General features: G+C 35.6%; 1 protein-coding gene across 3 annotated transcripts in view; it reads right to left on the bottom strand.

Moving 5' to 3' along the window:
* Positions 1-287: 287 nt before the first annotated feature.
* CAMSAP1 (calmodulin regulated spectrin associated protein 1) overlaps positions 288-19,521 on the bottom strand; it is a 29,971-nt gene continuing 10,737 nt past the window's right edge. The window contains exons 2-17 of one of the 3 annotated variants that reach the window (XM_026062292.1): positions 18,536-18,798; positions 18,172-18,333; positions 17,490-17,570; positions 12,700-12,841; positions 11,191-11,330; positions 10,992-11,088; positions 10,394-10,571; positions 9,610-9,704; positions 8,370-8,454; positions 5,555-7,991; positions 3,947-4,083; positions 3,651-3,859; positions 3,466-3,568; positions 3,037-3,152; positions 2,172-2,290; positions 288-1,748 (exon numbers count right to left, since the gene is read on the bottom strand). In XM_026062292.1, coding sequence (XP_025918077.1) covers positions 1,446-1,748; positions 2,172-2,290; positions 3,037-3,152; positions 3,466-3,568; positions 3,651-3,859; positions 3,947-4,083; positions 5,555-7,991; positions 8,370-8,454; positions 9,610-9,704; positions 10,394-10,571; positions 10,992-11,088; positions 11,191-11,330; positions 12,700-12,841; positions 17,490-17,570; positions 18,172-18,333; positions 18,536-18,798 — 4,667 coding nt within the window. In that variant the 3' untranslated portion in view covers positions 288-1,445. Of the gene's footprint in view, positions 1,749-2,171; positions 2,291-3,036; positions 3,153-3,465; positions 3,569-3,650; positions 3,860-3,946; positions 4,084-5,554; positions 7,992-8,369; positions 8,455-9,609; positions 9,705-10,393; positions 10,572-10,991; positions 11,089-11,190; positions 11,331-12,699; positions 12,842-13,555; positions 13,594-17,489; positions 17,571-18,171; positions 18,334-18,535; positions 18,799-19,521 lie in introns of those variants that run through there. The other 2 variants (XM_026062293.1, XM_026062294.1) reach the window with 2 other exon arrangements.

Below are 19,521 nucleotides of genomic sequence, written 5' to 3'. Positions count from 1 at the left end.
TCGGTGTAGTGCCTTCTGCACTCGAGACATATTCAAGTAACACTTCAAATAAAAGTAAACATGTGCAAACCAAAGTTATAAACCTACATAACCCTCGCGTAGTAGTGTCAAAACCAGATGCAGCAGGAGCATATTAACAGATTAAGTTATGTAGTAGCTAGAGAAACCTAGTCGGAAGTCTAGCATGGACAAAAATGGGAAACGGGAATATCAAAAAAAAAATGGAACTGAACTGCATTTATACCCTGTTGCCCCAGACAAAAATTTAATCTGCTGAAACACAAAGATTTTTAAGGTCATAACTCAAGATTTAATATTTCAACATGAAAAGAAATCCAAGCCATTCGACTTATTTGGGGTTTTGAAACAAATGCAAATGTCTCTGTTTAAAAATTGCTTTTAAATGAGAAAAACAAATCAATATATATTAATATATCACCCAAAATAAAAAAAAAACAAACATACACACTCTTCATTTTAGAGCATGCTGCTCATTCAGAATAAAGACAGGACAAAGAAAGTAGAATTACATTTCATGATGTAATAAAAACATTAAAATTTGTGATCCTTAAGTGCACCATCGTACAGGAGTAGCGTGCTCAGAGTGGAAATGTTCTATACCTACCAGAATCCATCTTTATTAAAGCAAATTTTTAGGACACTACCTGAAACTGAAATCAATAACAACTGTGTTCCATTCAGCTTGCCTCAAGTTTCAATCAGGCATATTCCAGCTAGTAGCACCTGTATGCCTCTTCATGATTGTATTCCAGAAATCTTTAAATTTGCAAACAATTTTTTAAAAAGACTGACTTTTGCAATCCTTGCAATGCTTATCATAAACAGATACTGAAAGTAAACTCTGTTCTGAGCAGCACAAGTTGGGGCTTTTTTCAGAAATCTGAGAGCTGGACTTAATGTTGGCAGTAGATACAGTACAACAATTTGATGTATTAAAGTTCCTCAAAAAAGTCTGAAAGGAAGATTTCCCTAAAGACCGTTTAAAAAACAAAACAAAACCCAAAACACTTCACCCAAGATCTCTTCAATCCTTTTACTGGAGTTCAGAGCTTGCCAATTTTAAGAACGTCAGGAAAAAGGAGGGAATGAGGCGGAGAGGAAGCAAAACTAAATGATTCCCCATTTGTACCGATGAAAAGCTTCAAGTAAAAGGAAATCCACTTGTTAAAGATCTTGCTACATGCACAGTCCCTCTTCAGTTGAAAACCACAGTAGTCAGCATTGGGTGTAACAGCAGATCTATCGTTCATAAAAAACACTGGCATTGTTCCTTCATACTTAACTTGCATCCACGGTGTCTGTTTAGAAGCTTCTTAAAAAATGTTTATGGTTCTGCACATTTCATACCAAACTGGAGGAAAATGGTAAACATTTCTTCTTTCAACGCAATCCCATTCAGCAATCTTCTCCCCAAGAACTCAGTGTCATTTACGAGTCTGAGTCTTCTTTGGCACTGCAGGTCGCTTGGCTTGCCACAAGTGATTATGAATAGTAAGAGCATCCACACTGACAGACATGGTTTTGGCTGGAATCAAGTTAAACTGTTTTCTGTCTGAACTGTATTTATAAAGCTTGTCAATCATTTTCTTGGTGATGCTCTTTGGCCCTGTTCCAGTCAGCTTGTAGATTTCTTCAGTGTCAGGATAGTAGCAATAAAGTGCTCTAAACTGGCAGCCAGCATCACGGAACAAAATGATGTAGTGGTTGGCATCACATTTTTCTAGTTCCTGCATTAAAAATAAATAAGTAAATGCACAAACATACAGCTTGACCACAGTGAAAACTCTCAAATTATGCCAAGCTTTAGATTTTTTCATGTAGCTAAATAAGCATTTAAAGTTTTTTGAAACACTAAACAGTAACAATTATTTTCAGTCCTTCCATAAACTTGTGAGTTGAGATCTTAACTTAGGGTCATGGTTTCCATAAGTCCATACAGTCACTAGAAGCAGAGGAGTCCCAGTGCAGCTATTTTCTCTTTTGTCTTTAACGGCAATAGGCATTTGTTGTGTTACTGACAACATTCCTTATTTCATATGTACATTCTAGGAAACAGCATTCACTACAATGTACTAATGAGATTATGAAATGAGCTTTACAGACAAATCATCACGGCACATGCATTCATAGCTTTATATTTTAATGATTACCTCTAATATTGAATTCTTATGTGGTTCATTTACTTTTCCAGCAAGACAGCAATGAGATATAGCATTGTGAATAATCGGTTTGTTTGATTTGCTGCTGGGTTCTTTAAATAATTTTGGACCTACAGAAGATAAATAAATAATTATTATTTGCCCTATATTTATAAACATTAATCAAGACTATAAATTTTAGTTACATTAAAGCTGTAAACTGCAGTAATTCCAAAATGGTTAGTACATCTTTACTGGAGGCAACTTGGACTTTAGTAGAGAAGAACTAAGGATTTAAAATATATTAACTACCAGTTACTTTAAAACAGAAGTACTCTTTTTTTTTTTTCCCTCTATCAGACTGAAACAGAAGCATGAATTCTTTTATGAAAACAGAGGCTTCTAATCAGGTTCTATTACAGACTCACACAAGGTACTATCTGGAATTAAAGCTTGTGTTCTCTCTTCTTTTTCAACAACATTTTTTTCTACTTAGTTTTCTGTTTTCCCTTTCCAAAATGGCATTCATCTTTTAGAAGGGAAAAAAAAAAAAGTCATAGACTGAACTACCTGAATAATAAGCATTTTTTTCTATAACATAAATTAGCAAGTGGCTGCAAAGCTTTGCCAAATCTATCATAGCAAATGCTAATTTCAAATTCTTCATATATTAGTTCTTAAACACTGAAGTATTTTCATTCAGCAAAAGTCTGAAAAAGAAAGTTTCTCCTACAATAATTTACATTTTGGAGATATTAAACAGAGTTAAATAGGCTTAAAGATTTCTCAAAAATAAGAATGTGTCATACCAAATATACCACAAATTTTATGACCCGTTATTAACAAAAAACGTCCAAACTAAAATGAAAATATTCACCTGTGTATTCTGCCACTGAAGCAATAGAAGATGCTGTTGAAGCATTCTCCCAGTCTCGTTCTGTGTTTCTGCTAGGATTTCTACTCAGTATCGGTAAGGACTCCATTGATTCAACCCTGTTTGGAAGAAAAAGATACACCAACTTTTTTCTCCGATCTTAATTCATCAGTTGTTTGTTCTGACTGAATAAACTATGGTCCCTCTCCCCCATATCACCAGATCCTCCCCACAAAATTCCTTTGGGAAAAAACAAAAGGAATTTCAAGTTTGCATAGACTGTCAAAACTGACAGCAACACAAAATAGAAGATGAATTCATTAATTACCATTGCTTCTCTACACCAGCGACTTTATAACTGAAGCAAACCACACTGAATCCCAATACCATTTCATAACATAGACTTTAATTTTTTTTTCAATATCTCTTTACCGCTGAGATGGTGTGCCACCAGAGTGTACGCTTTCAGGTTCAGTTGTTGCTGCTGAGGCCAAAGAAAGACTGGAACCAGACTGAGCACTGCTTAAATTATCAGCTACAAAATAAAAGAGAAAGTGTGAAACTCATCCTGTTAAAGCAGATGTGCAACTTCAGTTAGAACAAATCAAAATCCTTACGTGTGGATGAACACTTTGTCCCTGAATCACTGTAAGATTCTTCACGATGGACAGACTTTGGCCTGGGTTTCTTGGGCTTTGATTTGGGTTTTCCAAGACCTTGCTCCTCCAAAATTTGCTGCTGTTTTTTCCTTAAATATTCTTGCTTGATAAGCTCTCTTCGAGCCTTCTCTTCTTCCTTCCGTATTCGGTCCTCCTCAGCTTTGCGACTGAAAAGCAAACACAACATTCAAAATATAATAATTTCCCTTATCTTAAAGGCAAAAAGAAGTATCCCTTTCCACTTATGTTAATACCGGGCTTCATCTCTTTTTTGTTCCACTTCAGCCTCCAACTGCTGTTTCCGAATCCGAGCCTCCTCAGCTTTGCGCTGCTGTTTTAAAAGGAACGCTGCACGTTTTTTCGCCAGCTCATCTTCTGCTTTCTGTTCATCCTGCAAAATTCAAATTCATACAGAGCTTTAAGGAATAAAAGTAAACATATTAAATTGGACATTATAAGATTGCTGGAAGATTCAGAAGGATTTTAGGAAAACATAAACTAATATTTTTGGAAATTTTCACCTTCTTCAAATTGACAAGTGTAAATCAGAGAATGGTATTAAACTTCTTGTCACTCAAGGAAACCTCATGAAACGTTTTTAGTGTTTAAGTCCAAGAAGAGAGAAAAAAGGTCTCATCTTACTCTGACTTATTTTTGGTATGCATAAACAACACAAAACCTTCCAAAACTGCAGACTACAATGCAATTACAATGTGGACTAGGATGGACAGCATAAATAACCCTATCCTGACCTTTGAGTCAGTCAATATTAATCATACTATATAAAGCAGAACTCAAATTCACTGAAGTTGAGACAACCTACTCGGACTTTTACCGTTTAAATAGAAGTTTAGGAAAGTATTATAATGGTAGCACATTCGAGGAATTTACTATAATTAGCACAAATGAGAGTAACTAAGTGTTCCAAGACCAGTTCTGAACTTTACGTACAAAGAGTAGACACATTATTTAAAAATAAACAAACAAAATCCAACCCAACAACACGGGAAGTATCATAGTATTAAAACCCAACTGTTTAACAAGCCTTTCCCCAAGCCAGAGTTAGGAGTGGAATGAGAAAAACTACTTAAATGTAATCCATTTTCATCATGAGCCCTTCACAGTACCATCACAGGACAAAAATTAAAGCTGCATGAAAACCAGTAACTCCTTCCAATGGTGGGTTCTAAAACCTAGCTTCCTATTTGCATCTACAGGCACATGTCTAATTCTCCATTAAAGCCCTTGATTTTTAGGCTGCCAGGCTCCTTGAAATCAGAGAAGCTTGCTTGTAAATGAACAACAACAAATAAAACAATCTAGACTCTTGGCTCCCTGACAAGTGTGAAAACCTGCTCTGCAGCCATCTATTACATACCTGCCTGTATTCTGCTGAAATCTTTTTCTTTCAGTTAATACAGGTTCAAAGAATGCTGGGATTTCAAAGTGCTAAATTCTTCCCATGACATTTTGTGATTCATTTGTGCTAAATATATACTTATTACATATTATATATATGCACACATACACACACATATCTATATAGATACATAGTTTGTGTGTATATATACACACACACACACATTGTATTGAGAGGAAGGGGAGAAAAGCAAGATTAACCCTGGTTCCCCATGAATTCAACAGGAAATTGCTCTAAATGGATGAAATCCTGGCCTCCTGGAACTAAGTTAAAAACCTTTCTCTCCACAACAGTTCTTTTCGAATGCAGTTTTTCAAAAAACATAACATTGCAACCACAATGTGTTGGTTTCCACCAGAAGCTTCAAGAACAAAGTGGAAAATGAAGTTCTAATGCCGGACAAATATGTAATAATAGCCAAATACTAAGGTAACATATTTACCTTGAAGAAAAACCCCACACCAGACTTCTGATCACCTTCACTAATTATGTCTGTAGAGCTATCCTGGTTTTCAAGTTCTCCTTCATCTGGAGCTTTTAAGTCAGATAAGTCTACTTCAATGAGATTAGCCTTGCTTCTCAGTGGCTCATCCACTGGGACATTTTCTTTTCCTGAGCCATCAGAACAATTTAATCCTGTTTCTTTTAAGCTGTTATTCACTTCTTTGCTCATTTCAGAAATAATATTTGCATCTTTGGAGGTTGAGAGAACAAGTGCCCGTTGATTACTCTCATCATGAAGTCTATAGGTATCAAAGAAACATTTTTCTTGAGAGCCAATTCCATGATCAGGACTGTTCTCCAAACCAATTTCTGTTGGTGTCTTCAACAAGCTGTTGGATGGAAACGGTCTTAAATGTGGTAAGGTTTCTAGACTTTGTGTTGGAGTTTTAATTCGTGCTGAATTTTGCTGTCTGTCTTTAGTGACTTTCAGATCTGCTGGTCTTCCTGATCGAGGACTTCTTCCTTGACCAAAGCGAGGTGGTTTACGAAGACTATTCATTCCAGTTGGAGATAGGGGCTCGACAAAATGAATTGATGGTTTTACCTTTTGGTCCTGAGAGTTACTTCTGGTACCTGGTGATGGCACTGAGGGAGATTTCATAAGTAGTTCCTGTTGCTGAGAAATCTTTAATATAGCCTGCTGAAGTGTACTGATTGTTTCATTTAGCTTTTCAATAGAGAGATCACATTCATTAATATCAACTTCAGCAACATTATCTTCTAGAAGGGCAACAGAAATAATCTTACTTTTTTCTAACTCATGTATAGCAGCAGAGTCTTTTGGTTTAAGTTGTTCAGCAAAAGCTATGCTTTCTTGCATTTTTACTTTTGTTACTTCTTGAGAATCATTAAGCAACTCTTCTCTCTCCTCGTCTTTCACAAGAAACTCCTCAGCCTTGGAACTCAAAGAAACTTCATCTAAATCTTCACCATTGTGCCGAGGATACTCTTTTGGAAAATGTTCTGGTTTCAGTGGCTGCGGAACATCAGGAGATTTACCTTTTTTAACAACATGCAAGAAAGCTGCCTTGCCCAATTTTAGTCGCTGCCTTGCTGATAAGGCTTCCATCTTCTTCTTTTGAGCTTCTATTGCTCTTCGCTTCTCTTCCAACTGCATATGAAGCTGCACCAATTCAGAAGCTAAAAGATTAACATTATCTTTATTTTGTCTGTTGGGGCTTTGCTCTCGTTTTTGTTTCCATGTGGTCAATGGGGCTGGGCAGCTTTCTGACCCATCTGGTGTGGTCTTTTGTGAACTGCTTGTGCTGGACTTTGTTTCATAGCTATTAAGCCTTTGGAGCTTTCGTTCTGCAAAATTGGTCATTCGGACACTCCCACTAGTCATTGACACACTGCTAACTTGAGAAATTGTACTCAAGCACGGACTGGAACGTCCACTAGCATCATCCTTATCTTCGTGTTCTTTTACCTTCATATCTTCTTGCAACTTTGCAGATTCTTCCTCACCTATGTATTTAGTGACTATCGGATGGTCATCTATGACTACCAAGTCCTGTTCAGCATCTTCTATGTCTAAAAGATCTGAATCAGAGTCCTGCCTCACCATAGTCCATGTAGTATCTGCAACATGCAAATTGAGACTTTTCACATAACTTAAATTGACTTTGCTTGCTATGTCATCCTCAGATTTAGCAGCATGAAGAAAAAATCCTCCAGTGGATTGCTCCTGAGATGAAGGATCTAAACTGCTACTAGCCAAAGGTCTGGAAGCTTCTAATCCTGCTTCCACTAGCGCTCCTGAGTCTGAAGTACTAGGATCTGCAACCGGAGTGAAATCAGAACTAGAAATCGGAGTAAAAGTCCTATTGAGATCATGGTCACCATGACAGCTATTTGTTTTCTTGCGGACCAAAGGCAAGTGTCCCTCATTGAATCTCTTTGTTATAAAATTCCTTTGCTTTCCCTCCCCACATTCATCCTCCTTATTGATTATCTGTTTTTCCTTTGCTGGTTTTAGAACTGCAGGCATTAAGGGCTCCAAGTAAAAACTGTCTGGTTTGCTTTCTACAGTCTCACTGTTTGTTTTTGGAGACCATGCAGTTGCAACTATGCTGGGTACCCTGGCTGACGCATTCTGCAATTCAAGGTCACCATGGTTTGGCCTTTCTTCAGATCTGATTATTGCAATAAGCTCTTCATCTTCATCCTCAATTTCAACATTGTTCAGCAAGCTCTTCCCATTAGTTTTCATTGATGGAGGATGGGGCTGGTTTTTTGGAGTCACGTTAACAATATTAGAAGCAAGACTGTCTTTGCTGATTGATCTAGCCAGACTAATGCTATCACCAGACCCAGGGTCCACATCACTGCTTGCAGAATGATGAAGAGCAAACGGTGTTGGCTGAGACAGAGGCCTAGAAAAGATAAAAACAGTCTACTGATGTTCATGTACAAAAAGTTAGCACTTACTGAACTCAGGACTATTATATATAAAGCTAAAATTTTTGCTCTGTTTGAAAAAAGTAAACTTTATCAAAAGCGACCAGTAATACTAAAAGCAACTTCAGATATTTAAAATTTTCAAATGTGTATTGAAAACCATGCTTAAGACACTTTCAATTGCAAACCTAAAATCTGTTATCTCTGACAAAGCTCACTTTTTAAAGAACACAAAATTAAGCAATTCTCAGTCCAGTTCTAAGGAACTGATACTACATTACTACAATAAAATTGTCACAGTATTGAGTAGCCATTCATTAAACTGCATTTCACTACTTTAAAGCACCTGTTACCTGGGTTTCTTTTCTGGCCATGCAAGAAGTGAACCTCGTGGCTGCCCATCAACACGGGTCAGAGAATTAGAACGATGTCGATGACCTGAAATATTTTTAAAAGGTCAATACTTTAGAAATGGTCCTTAAACTAGCACTTGTAACTTTATTTAATAGCAAACACAAACTATTTCACCAAGAGATGGCAGCAGAAAACAGATTTGCTAAAACATTAATAGATGAAAGAAATAAAAGAAAGAAAGAAAGAAAGAAAGAAAACCAGAAAAGTATGATGAAATGTGACCACACAGGCATATCTGATTTGCGGGTTTCCAAACATGGAAGTGGGATTTGGTTGGTACTTTAGCTGACAGAAGGAAATAAATTCTAAGTCTCCTTATGCAACTATAAACTTAGGTCTTTACACAAAATGTGGTAAACACTCCAGTAAATTTGCCATTCTGGATGATAAATCTATTTTCCAAGACTTTTGTCAGTCTTATGCACATGTGACAAATGGCTTTTTTCCTTTCTTTTCACAGCATTGAAGTTATTAGTCTTAATTTCTTGCACTTGAGATTCTGACAAATAAGCTCATTCGTGGAAAAAAAATTTTCAGTAATTTTCTTAAAAGATCTTTAAAATCCTTTTTAATGCAGATGAAGATGATTTACTGAAACTAAACATATTTACGATTTAGCTGACCATAGTTAAATGCAATTTTAGATTATTAATGTTTATGAACTCAAGTCCACTCCCCCCCTCCCAAAAAAAGGTTCCAGAAAGTTATCCTAAAACTTTCACTGTCAGAAAAAAGCCTATATTTTTTTCACAAGAGATTACAAATAAAGGAAATATTGCCTCATTAACTGAGTAATCAGTATTGCAAAGTCACTCAGAATATAACAAGCGCCCAGGCTGCTGTTCATAAACATGCTATATAATTTTCTCAAGGTGAATACATCTTCTGGATAAATATGCAATCTGGGTCTTGTCAGAAAGCAGCTATGTTGGAAACCAAGACTGCTTATAGTCAATTACATTTTCAAAATACTTATACTCCCACAAAGCTTAAAATTCAATCATTTGAAAAAATGAGAAAGAATCAACATAGATAGCAATACACAAAGGATACCTGTATAAATACTACTAAAAGGTCTTTTTTTTATTCTCTTTATTCAGAAAGAAATGGTTTTCATTCATTACTGTGTTGAGATGGATGGTCATCACCTGTTGAAATCCAAATTCAATGTTGACTTACCAGGGCTGTCTTCTCCCTGTAAAGATTTTTGTTGCTTTTGTCTCAAAGGGAGCAGTGGATGGGAAGGGCTAAAGGCAGGGCTTCCTCCTTTGCTACTAATTCAGAAAAACAAATATCCATTAGTACAAGAAATGTTTTTTTACAGTGAGAGAAGAAATTACACTGGTAATAGTTACTCTGCCCTCCCTTAAAACACAAGAACAAATCATTAGTTTTAATGCTGATGTTGCTTAAAGGAAGAGAAATAAAGGTTTTCAGATGTAACATTACAGAAATAAACTACTATCTGAATTCAAAATGTTTTAAGCTTTTACATAGAGAGGATTTAAAATACGACTTTTGTAACACTACATTAGAGAAAAAGACTGAGTTAACTTATTTGTTGCACTCCAATTTAGCTCAGCTGAAAAAACTTGTCTTTAACCTTCTTGTACAGTAAATACTATTTAAGCTTGTTTTCCTACTACCATTCATAGAATACAGCCGGTAAAGATGAGATGTTTGAACAATTCTCATGTTTCACATTTTCTCCAAAACAGAAATTAGTTAAATTCTCTATAATGCAATGGTTACATTAAATGGTAAGAATTACTGGCTTATTCCAAACATAACAGTGCCAAGTATCTCCTCAAACTTGAGAGCTGAGAATATTTTAGAGACTCACTGCACACAACTCAAAATTCACTTAATTTGTAGCAAAATCAGAAAATTTGGCATCAGAAATTCCTAGGTTACCCAACTGGAAGAATAAAAGATTAGCCTAATGACATGAAAAAAGACTTACAGATAGTCAGATTCCTCGGGGTGCAGGTAGTATCTACTGCAAGCTTCAGAGCCTGTCTGAGCCGAAGGCTGCAAGTCTGCTGGACTTGTACTAGCAGGGCTAGCCATGAAACTTCGTTTAGTTGCATTGGAAATAGGAACAGGTGGACGACTGCTCTTCTGCTGCAACACTGTTTTAACTGTACATATATTTAAAAGATTAATGCAACTTATGCTAAACATTCAAATAACAAACAAGAACAGGAGCTTTTCAGTTTGCAGTAGATCAGAGTGAAATAAAACTAAAATGAAGCCTGAAGGAACAGTCTTTATTTAAAATATTTATTCCATGGTGACCTTAATGAAAAATAAGTAAATACTTAGTGGGGTTAGAGAAGAAATTATCTGCCTATCTCACTCCAAAGCTTAGGAGTCAACCCACAAGTGGATCTAGAACTAATTTCCCTTCCGTTTTTACTACTTTCAGAGACCTCCAGTGAGCAGGTAGTTTAGGTAGACATAAAACTCCAAAGGAAACTACACTATGAAACAGTTTCATTATAATGTAAGGGTTTTTTTTTTTAATGTACTTATATTTAATCAAAAATTGAAAAACTTACCATCTTTTATTTCCTGAATATCCCTCGGCTGTACAAAGTCTGGTTTGACATTCTCAAACCACCAGAAGAGTTCCGCAATGAAAACCATGACATTAGGCTGGAAAAAAACAAAAAAACAACAAACAAAAAATAAGATAACAAAACAGTTTGTTAATGATTTACCTATATTTAAAAATATATCCTTCATTATGTTCCTTACCTTTAAAACCAAAGGAGCATATAACATGTCCTCCAACGTGAGGTAAAAACATTTGTTTAGATACTCATTTGAGAATTCTCTCAAAAGTTGAATATTATAGAGGCTGTCTGCAATTGAAGTTACCTCCTTCAAACAAATATCTAGAAAGGTGAAAAAAAATGAATACATTATGACACTATCACAACGAATTAAATCTTCATCCAAAACTAACAGAAACATTGCATACAAAAGCTTCACAGACTGTTTATACACCATCATTTAATAATTATTGGCTAGTACTGATACTTCTCTACCTGTTAAGTACCAGCAGGATAGGAAAAGGAAGAAGAAAAACACAGATAAAACAATATCGATTCTGTATTCATTTTAGAACCCACTTAGGCTTCTGCCTATTACGGTCACAGGCAAGGCAAACAGCCTACTAAGAACATGAGTGGCAAAATACAAGAGCAATTAAAAACAGACATCTTGATTTGCAAACAATACAAGGCTTTTCCTACTCTAAAGCAGTACAACGCCAGCTAACATGTGAAGACGGAATACTTAGAGTTTCTGTGTCTGAAGCCCAGACGAGCACATACCTTAGCTATCCACTGTGAGACTTCATAAATACTTTGCTATGTAATGACACCTACTTACAAAGCTACAGAACAACTATGGCAATCTCCTTTTTTCTTCAAGAACAAATTTAGGAGGACTGAATACACTTTACTGAAAGGCTTTTAAATGTTGCGACAAGCTTTAAAACGATAAATTTATTATCAAGCATTTACAACCAAAGAGTAAGAATAAGGCAATAAAATTAATGCTTTTGTCCAAGAACAGAGAAATTTACTGAATTTATTCTCAAGGAAATATGTACATCTGTCTACTACCTGACATGACGTAGTACACTAGATTTGTGAAAATCAAGCAGAGAATACTGCTAAAAAAGGATTCACAGTGCTGGTTCCTTCTGAAACCCTTCAGCAGTTTTGCAAGGTGCAAAATATTTGAGAACTTAGAAACCAACATAAAATGTTGACTAGCAGAATTTAAGTGCAACAAGAACACTGAATTATTAAGAAAAATATTTTACGGAAAACAGAACTCATGTTTGGTATGCTGAAGAGTGACAATTACTTAAGATTGTGAGAAACTTTTTTTCTTTAGATTTAAAAATATATATATATATATGTACTCCTGCAGAATAACATTAGAATTATCAGCTAACAGTAGTGGAAATTTATTCCTTTTCATGGACAATTAAAACCAAGCTCAATTATTTTAAAACAAAAAGCCATATTACCTAGATCTATAAAAGAAAGAATATCAGAGTTTATAAAATACAGAGCAGATTCTTCTAAATACACTAAGTTAAAATACATTGATTTTATGTAGATTTCATATGTGGCCTGACTAACCTGCTATAGACCACCACCTGCTGGATGCACTGCTTTTTATTTGAGCATGTATTTCTAGTCCAACTTTTATGACTGAAGAATTTTTTTAGAAACCTTAATTACATACCATCTAGTTTCATTTGCTCTGGACAATAATAGTGTATCACAGCTAAAAGAGCAGCACCATCACTACCATCCTTCATCAAATCTTCAAGCAAAGGAAAGTAAGGTAATTGCCTGCTTGAGAGATGGTCTCTTCGGTAACGCACCTAACAAAAGAAAATAAGTGTTCATACGATGCCAAGGAGAAAAGAAATTTTTCTTAAGCACTGAAAACTCTTTATGGTGGATTCTTTATAGCATCTTGCTTTATCTAGGTCAAAAACAATTTACAAGGTAACACTCTTCTTTCAGCGGAAGCCAATTCAGAAGAAAACTGTACTTCCTTTTTAATCATTTTCCTCACACCTGAACGCAGCCCGCACTGCTTTATTCCAGTCTTCATCCACACATTTTAACTTACTACAAGCAACGTAAGTCAAAATCCTTCCACACAGATTTATGAATGCAGCAGATCCAAACCAAGAGACAAAGATAGACTAAATATTTACAAAACATTTAAAGCTTGAAAACAAAGACCAGCAAAAAACAATTACGATGGGCTAGCACTTTCCCATGTGTCATCTACATCCAGACTTGCTGTCATGTCCACAGAGAGCAAAGTTCTCTTGGAGAGATTCGGAGCATTATATGACTGGCAAGCCAGCATACAATATTAATGTTGTGTAGCAAGAAAAAAACATGGCTTTTTCCAAAAGTGGTCAGCAACAGGAGCGAGTAGGCCATGTAAATCAATGGCAAAGCCTTCCTTGATTTCACTATAAATCAGCATCAGACTCTTGCAAACTACCCCATTCCCCTCAAACAATTTGGAGGGTGGCTGAGGAGTAGTTGAAGCCGACCCGCTAAAGAATAAAACTAACCTGGCATCGCTTCTTGCGATTTTGGCAAGAGAAGTTTTAGTCTTGATATTTACTAGGAATCCGCACGTTAGATTAGGAGGCTATATCTAAATTCCAGCAATGATCTATCAACAAAAGGAACAACACACTTTGGAGCCTAGCAGAAATATTTTCTAGTGTTGGAAAAGATTTCTTTTATACATTAAGTGCATAAATGTCACTTAACATCTCATACGTATCTTGACTGATGCGTTTGCCTAACGGACGTAATCAGAGAACATATTTATCCATTAAAAAAAAGTCAGATGTTACCAATGGTATCACACACTTTCCAAGACAACTTAGGAAAGCTGGCTCTACACACAAACACACACACTCTCATCTGTGTCAATTTAGGATGGCACAGGCTGAGAAAAATTCTGTTCAAAGAATGAAGGTCACTTACAATCAGAGTAAGAAGAAGAATCTGTTTTATTTATTAGTTTATTGTGCACAAATACAAACAAGCTATGCTAAGTTTTCCTGGCAAAGGCAAGTAATTCTAGAAGCTATGTCTACACGCTAATGCTAATTTTTCTTTCCTTTGACCAGGTGTAAATTTACTTTTCCCCAGCCTGGAGCACTCCACAAATAGGTAATGGAACGTGAATCATACTGTACCACATGAGCATATTCCACTGGTTCCAGCATGCAGTGTGATATGGCATGCATCAGATCAGGCTTACGCAAAAAGAAATAGTGAGATATATGATGGTGATTATTCAGAGGTGAAACAAATCAAATGCATTAGCAACATCCATTATGCACTGGAAATGTGGTCATCAAGTCCAATAAAATATGTACACTAAGGTGATCTGGTTAGCTTAAAAGGTTCATTATTTACCCACTTAGTCAAATTAAATGCATTAAAGACAAATTCAAAAAAAATTTTTAAATTTTAGTTGCTACTGAATTTAAAGTAGATACAAATATTTCCTTTGCAACAGGTTTAAATGGAATTTAAACCAATCACAGCCAATACTGGGAAATCAAAAATGTAAGACCTCTTTGTCTCTTAACTTTGGTGAAAAAACACACATCTATCATCAAGGAAGTTTTTATGGACTTCTCCATTTAACTCCTTATATTTTTCCCAACTTTTATTCTGGTTATTCATTCTTTTATACTGAAAATTCTCAATTCTTTCTTATATTCTAAGCTTTTTTTTTTTTTAATAAATAACCTATTTGTTTGCATTAAAGTGCACAAATGGGTGCTACTGAACTCAAAAATGAGTTAAMTGTATGCACTAAAAAGAAAAAAAAAAGGATGACTTCATCTTCAGTGAGGACAAGTGCCTTTGATAGCTTCCAAAAAAAAAAAAAAAAAAAAAAAAAAGGGGGAGAAGAGATACAATGTGAAAAACAGTAAGGAAACTGCAAAGTCCGTTAGTAAACCAGTATAATATAAGGGGTACTGGACTAGCAGCGAGATGACTTCTGTTATACTTCCTCCTTTACCACAAACTTGCTCATTGACATCATGCAAGTCAACTCCATTTCTGATCTGTTTCTTCCACTCTCCCCCAGATGCCTCTTTAAAATATAAACTGCTTCAGCTTCTTAGAGACGCTATCCCACGTAGGACCCAAATACAGCGGTCGTCTTTAAGCATGCACAGAACGTAAGTGATAAGCGCTAGGTCAATACTTCATTATATACTGTCTCAAGTCATTACATACGGCTGGAAGACAGGGCTCTATCACACATTTTATCAGCCTGCAGGTCCCCACTCTAATTTCCTTTATTTCAGAAACTTAGCGCTTTTAATGTGGTCCATACATTCAGTTCAAATAAATAAAAGATATGGGCCAGAAGTGTGGGACGGAGCTCTTTGCAGAAAGGCAGAGAGGTTGTGGGGATAAGCGACTGCCAGGTCGCTCCTGCCTTTCCCAAAGGCACTGCCCTTTCGAATTTACAACTGAGACAACGGCTCTCATCCGCCCAGACAGAAAATGAAAAACAACAAACCCAGCAAGTAGAGGAGAAAGGATATCACAGCCAAGGAAAACACAGGAACAACGGAAAATCTCCACAAGTTCAAATAAAACCTGGAAACTCAGCCAAGAGCAAGCAGGCTTTTATAACAGAACATCAATTCCACTTAAAAAAAAAACAAAACTCCTATTTTCACATTTCATTTTATCGAAAATAAAATAAATCCTTTTTTGATGTGTAAGATTTTAATTCTGTCTTTTCTCCCATTACGACAGCTTCAATTTACTATGTAATTCCAATAGTTGTAATAATGGGTCCAAAATGGTTTGTTTTATCTTCTAACCTCATCTCACCAAACAAAGGTGTTCTGGTTTTGATTTATAAACCCAGTAAAAACTAGGGCGAAAGGCCCAAAGCTTTCTCTTATAGTTGAATACTTACATAGTTGAATAAACAGAGAAGTTAGTATTTTCATTTTTGTTTTTTTATAGAAAAGTCAGAGCTACAGTGTGGTATATATATCCATGCACACGCATGCATGTGTGTATGTGTGTATACAGGGGAGCACAAGAGCATTATTTAACAAACTATTGCTAACACCTAGCATATCTTAACTATGGATTCAAAGATGAAGCAACCATTTAATCTGACTGGCTTGTACATCACCTTAGTGCTGCAATCAATTGCCTCCTTGCAACAAGCAGTAATTTCAACCACTGTTAATTTTCTGAGTTTTTTTTGCTGCTACTCCATACCCCTCACCCCTGTACTGTGGAAACAATTTTGAAACGCTGTAAAGTGATTATGCTATACGCTGTACAGTATGCAAAAATAATGTTATGAAAACTAAGCCTGATGAACCAAAAACTAAAAGACAGTTTTTAAAATGATTGTCTAAGAAGCATTGTAATGGAAGCAAACACTCTGAAGAAATTTTAAAAGCCATGGTTTTGTGGATGACAACTGGTGTAAAAGTAGTTCACTTACAGGTACTAATTTCCAATACCATTTGGAAGGAGACTGCTCAGGAAGCAAGGAGAGGAACGTAGGAATAGGAAAGGAACATCAGCAATGCAAGTTATAAGCAGCAATACTTAAATGCACTTCAACAATATACACTTTCATATTTTAGAGTGGTCTTAGCCTAGAAGTTTAATTTACAAATATTAAAATGAGATCCAATAGTTTTTAACAGAGAGTCAAATAGTTAACCGGATCCTTCAGATCATGCATCAACTTGTAAATTAAACAGCTCTTAAATCCCTTTTCATTCAAGGATATTATTTTACATAAAAGGCATGTAAAAAAACCTTTGCCCTCAATATGAAACAATTGTATCTAGTTCATAAGTTACAATTTTATCCCCTTCGCATAGCAATGGGAATTTGAGGAAAGAGCATCACAGGGTTTTTTTTAAGGCTTCATTAAATCATAAATTGGGAGCACAGACAGCCAATATACATTATGTTTGAGAAAAATCTATTTTACATTCTCCAGAAATGAAAGTGTACTATATTTTTGCAATGTTAGTGCATTGTGATATAGTTTCAAGGGAAAAAGGTGGAAAAAATTGCACGCATACACACATATAACATTTGAATGCCAAGAATATGCTTACTAGATAGCATTTGACTAAGCCCTGAATTTATATTAGATAATTAACCCATGCAAAATGAATATGCCCAAAAGCTTTCAAAATATATGTTATATATTTTGTGCTGAGTGATGTTCACCCAGATCGTAACATTCAAAGGTTGAACAAGTTATTTCAGTCTAACTGAAACTTAAAAGGGAAGTTGAAAGATACCACTGGGACTAAAGGTGAATAAGGGCACTGATGATACAAACAAGAATTGCATGCACAAAACCTCAGAAGTGTCAAGACTTGGATGCTTCACAATAATCTGACAAAGAAAACATCGAAAAGTTTTTACTTAAATCTGTTGTCAATACTCCAAATTACAACAAATTTATTTTACCTTTTGGTGTCCCGGACTTTCCATTAATTGCTGTTTTAATTTTATCTCTTTCTCCGTTATCTCTCTCATTTTAAGGTTCACCTAAAAGGGCATAGCATAGAAGAGATATTAAAATACATCTGAATACATATTTCTACAAGTTGTGGGGTTTTTTTTGCATTTAACAGTCAATCCATTCTAAAAATATAAAACATTTATACAATAATGTGTTACAGAAAAAAGGAATCTTGCATGCATTTCGCTTTAAATGGAGAAAGTTTGTCATGGAAACCGCTTCCGATTTCAAATGGGTCTTGCTGAATCACAAGAATACTTAGACCCATGTAAGATGTACAGACACATTAGTATTAGTTTTCAAGATGAACCATCATCTTAGTAGTGGCTTTAATTATAACAATTTTCCCTCTAAGGCTGTGGCAAAGCTTAGGTTAAAAAAAAAGTTTGATATCAATACAAGTGCAATTAAGCATTTATTTATAATTCTCCAAAGACAGCCATATTTCCATAAAAAACGTAAATCTATGAATGAATTTAGCTTATCTTCCAGTGCACATCTCATTATTGTATAGCAGATAAAAACTGTGTTCTTCTGGTTACCTGAGCTCTAGAAACAATATCTGAAACAACAAATCTGAAACGTGACGATAAGAAACAGGCACACTTTTCTTGAAGTAAATTTTACCTTGTTAATCCAGAAAACCATCGCATCCTCCAAATCATAGGGTAGTTCTTTTGAGGCACTGAACGTAGAGAAACGCTTGACGCTAGCAACCACCTTTTCAATGCTGATCATTTCTACAGTATAGGCCATCATAAGAGCATCAATCATTGCCATATGAGAACTCTAAAAGGGGAAAGCAAAGACTACTGCAAAATAACATCCTTTAAGGGGAAAAAAAAAATCTTTAAACATTCCAGCTGTATTTACAATGAAAAATTTCTGAGGTTAGCGACCTAGAAATTAAAAGCTCTTCATTCCATTAACTATTTTAAATAGAGTTAAATAAATTAAAAAAAAATCATTAGGTGGATTTAATTAAGCTAACCATTTTGATTGGTGCACAGCCCAGATCAGATTCAGACACAGGTGTGTCATCGCTCTCCATGACGTAAATCCCTTTTCGAGACAGAGCCTGGATCACCGACTGGTGTCCCTGCAGAGCAGCCACCTGATCCCCCTTCAGAATGAGGCTACAGACACGACAGTACAGCTCGCTGGACAGCAACAGCTTGATGACAGGTGGTTTAATATGTTCTTGCTCATACTGATCTATGTAAAACGGGTCCTTCAGCTCTTCCGGGACATTATCTGAAACAAAGAGTTTCAACAAGTGGCATCAGTAAGTGGCATCAGTTACAAACAAGAAAAGAATTATGCTTGAATTCAAAGATAGCCTATGAAAGAGCAAAACAATGGAATTGAACAGTCAAACAAAAAGATACTGAATATAAAAAAAATTGCAGTTTCATATTGCAAATGGTTTTTGATAGGTCTTTGTGTTTACATTTTAATTAAATAGAAGTATACATAATTAGCTCCCTGCCTACACACACTTCAGTAAGAAACCTGTAAGCTACCAGTTAGCTTTCTCAAGTTACTAAGGCCCCAGGTCAAGGAAGCCCTTCCACATGGACAAAAGACCAACCGATCTCAATATACCTCTAGTTTTTCCTTTGAATAACAAGACTATGCTGAATTGGAATAAAACAATATCATCTCTAATGATAAGTTCATACTATTAGTATCTTAATTTTATTTGGAATTACAAATTATTTATTTAGATCACAGGCTAAAATACTCTGTATCAGATAGACAAAGTATATCTATCTTTGAAGTAAAATTCACAGCTACTTCAAGCAACATCCCAAAACATCTGTGCACAGCAGTTAAATAACTGTAATACTCAGTTACTTAGAGGGGTTGGCCAAACATTCTCAACTGAAAAAAGAAAACTTAGCCAACTATGCCTTGAATGAAATACTATCAAAGAAAATAGATATAAAGTCTAAACAGCTACAGCTAGTAAAAAAA

Source organism: Apteryx rowi, unplaced genomic scaffold, assembly GCF_003343035.1.
Source record: "Apteryx rowi isolate R43461 unplaced genomic scaffold, aptRow1 scaffold_19, whole genome shotgun sequence".
NCBI lineage: Eukaryota > Metazoa > Chordata > Aves > Apterygiformes > Apterygidae > Apteryx > Apteryx rowi.
This window is presented reverse-complemented; position numbering and strand designations above follow the sequence as displayed.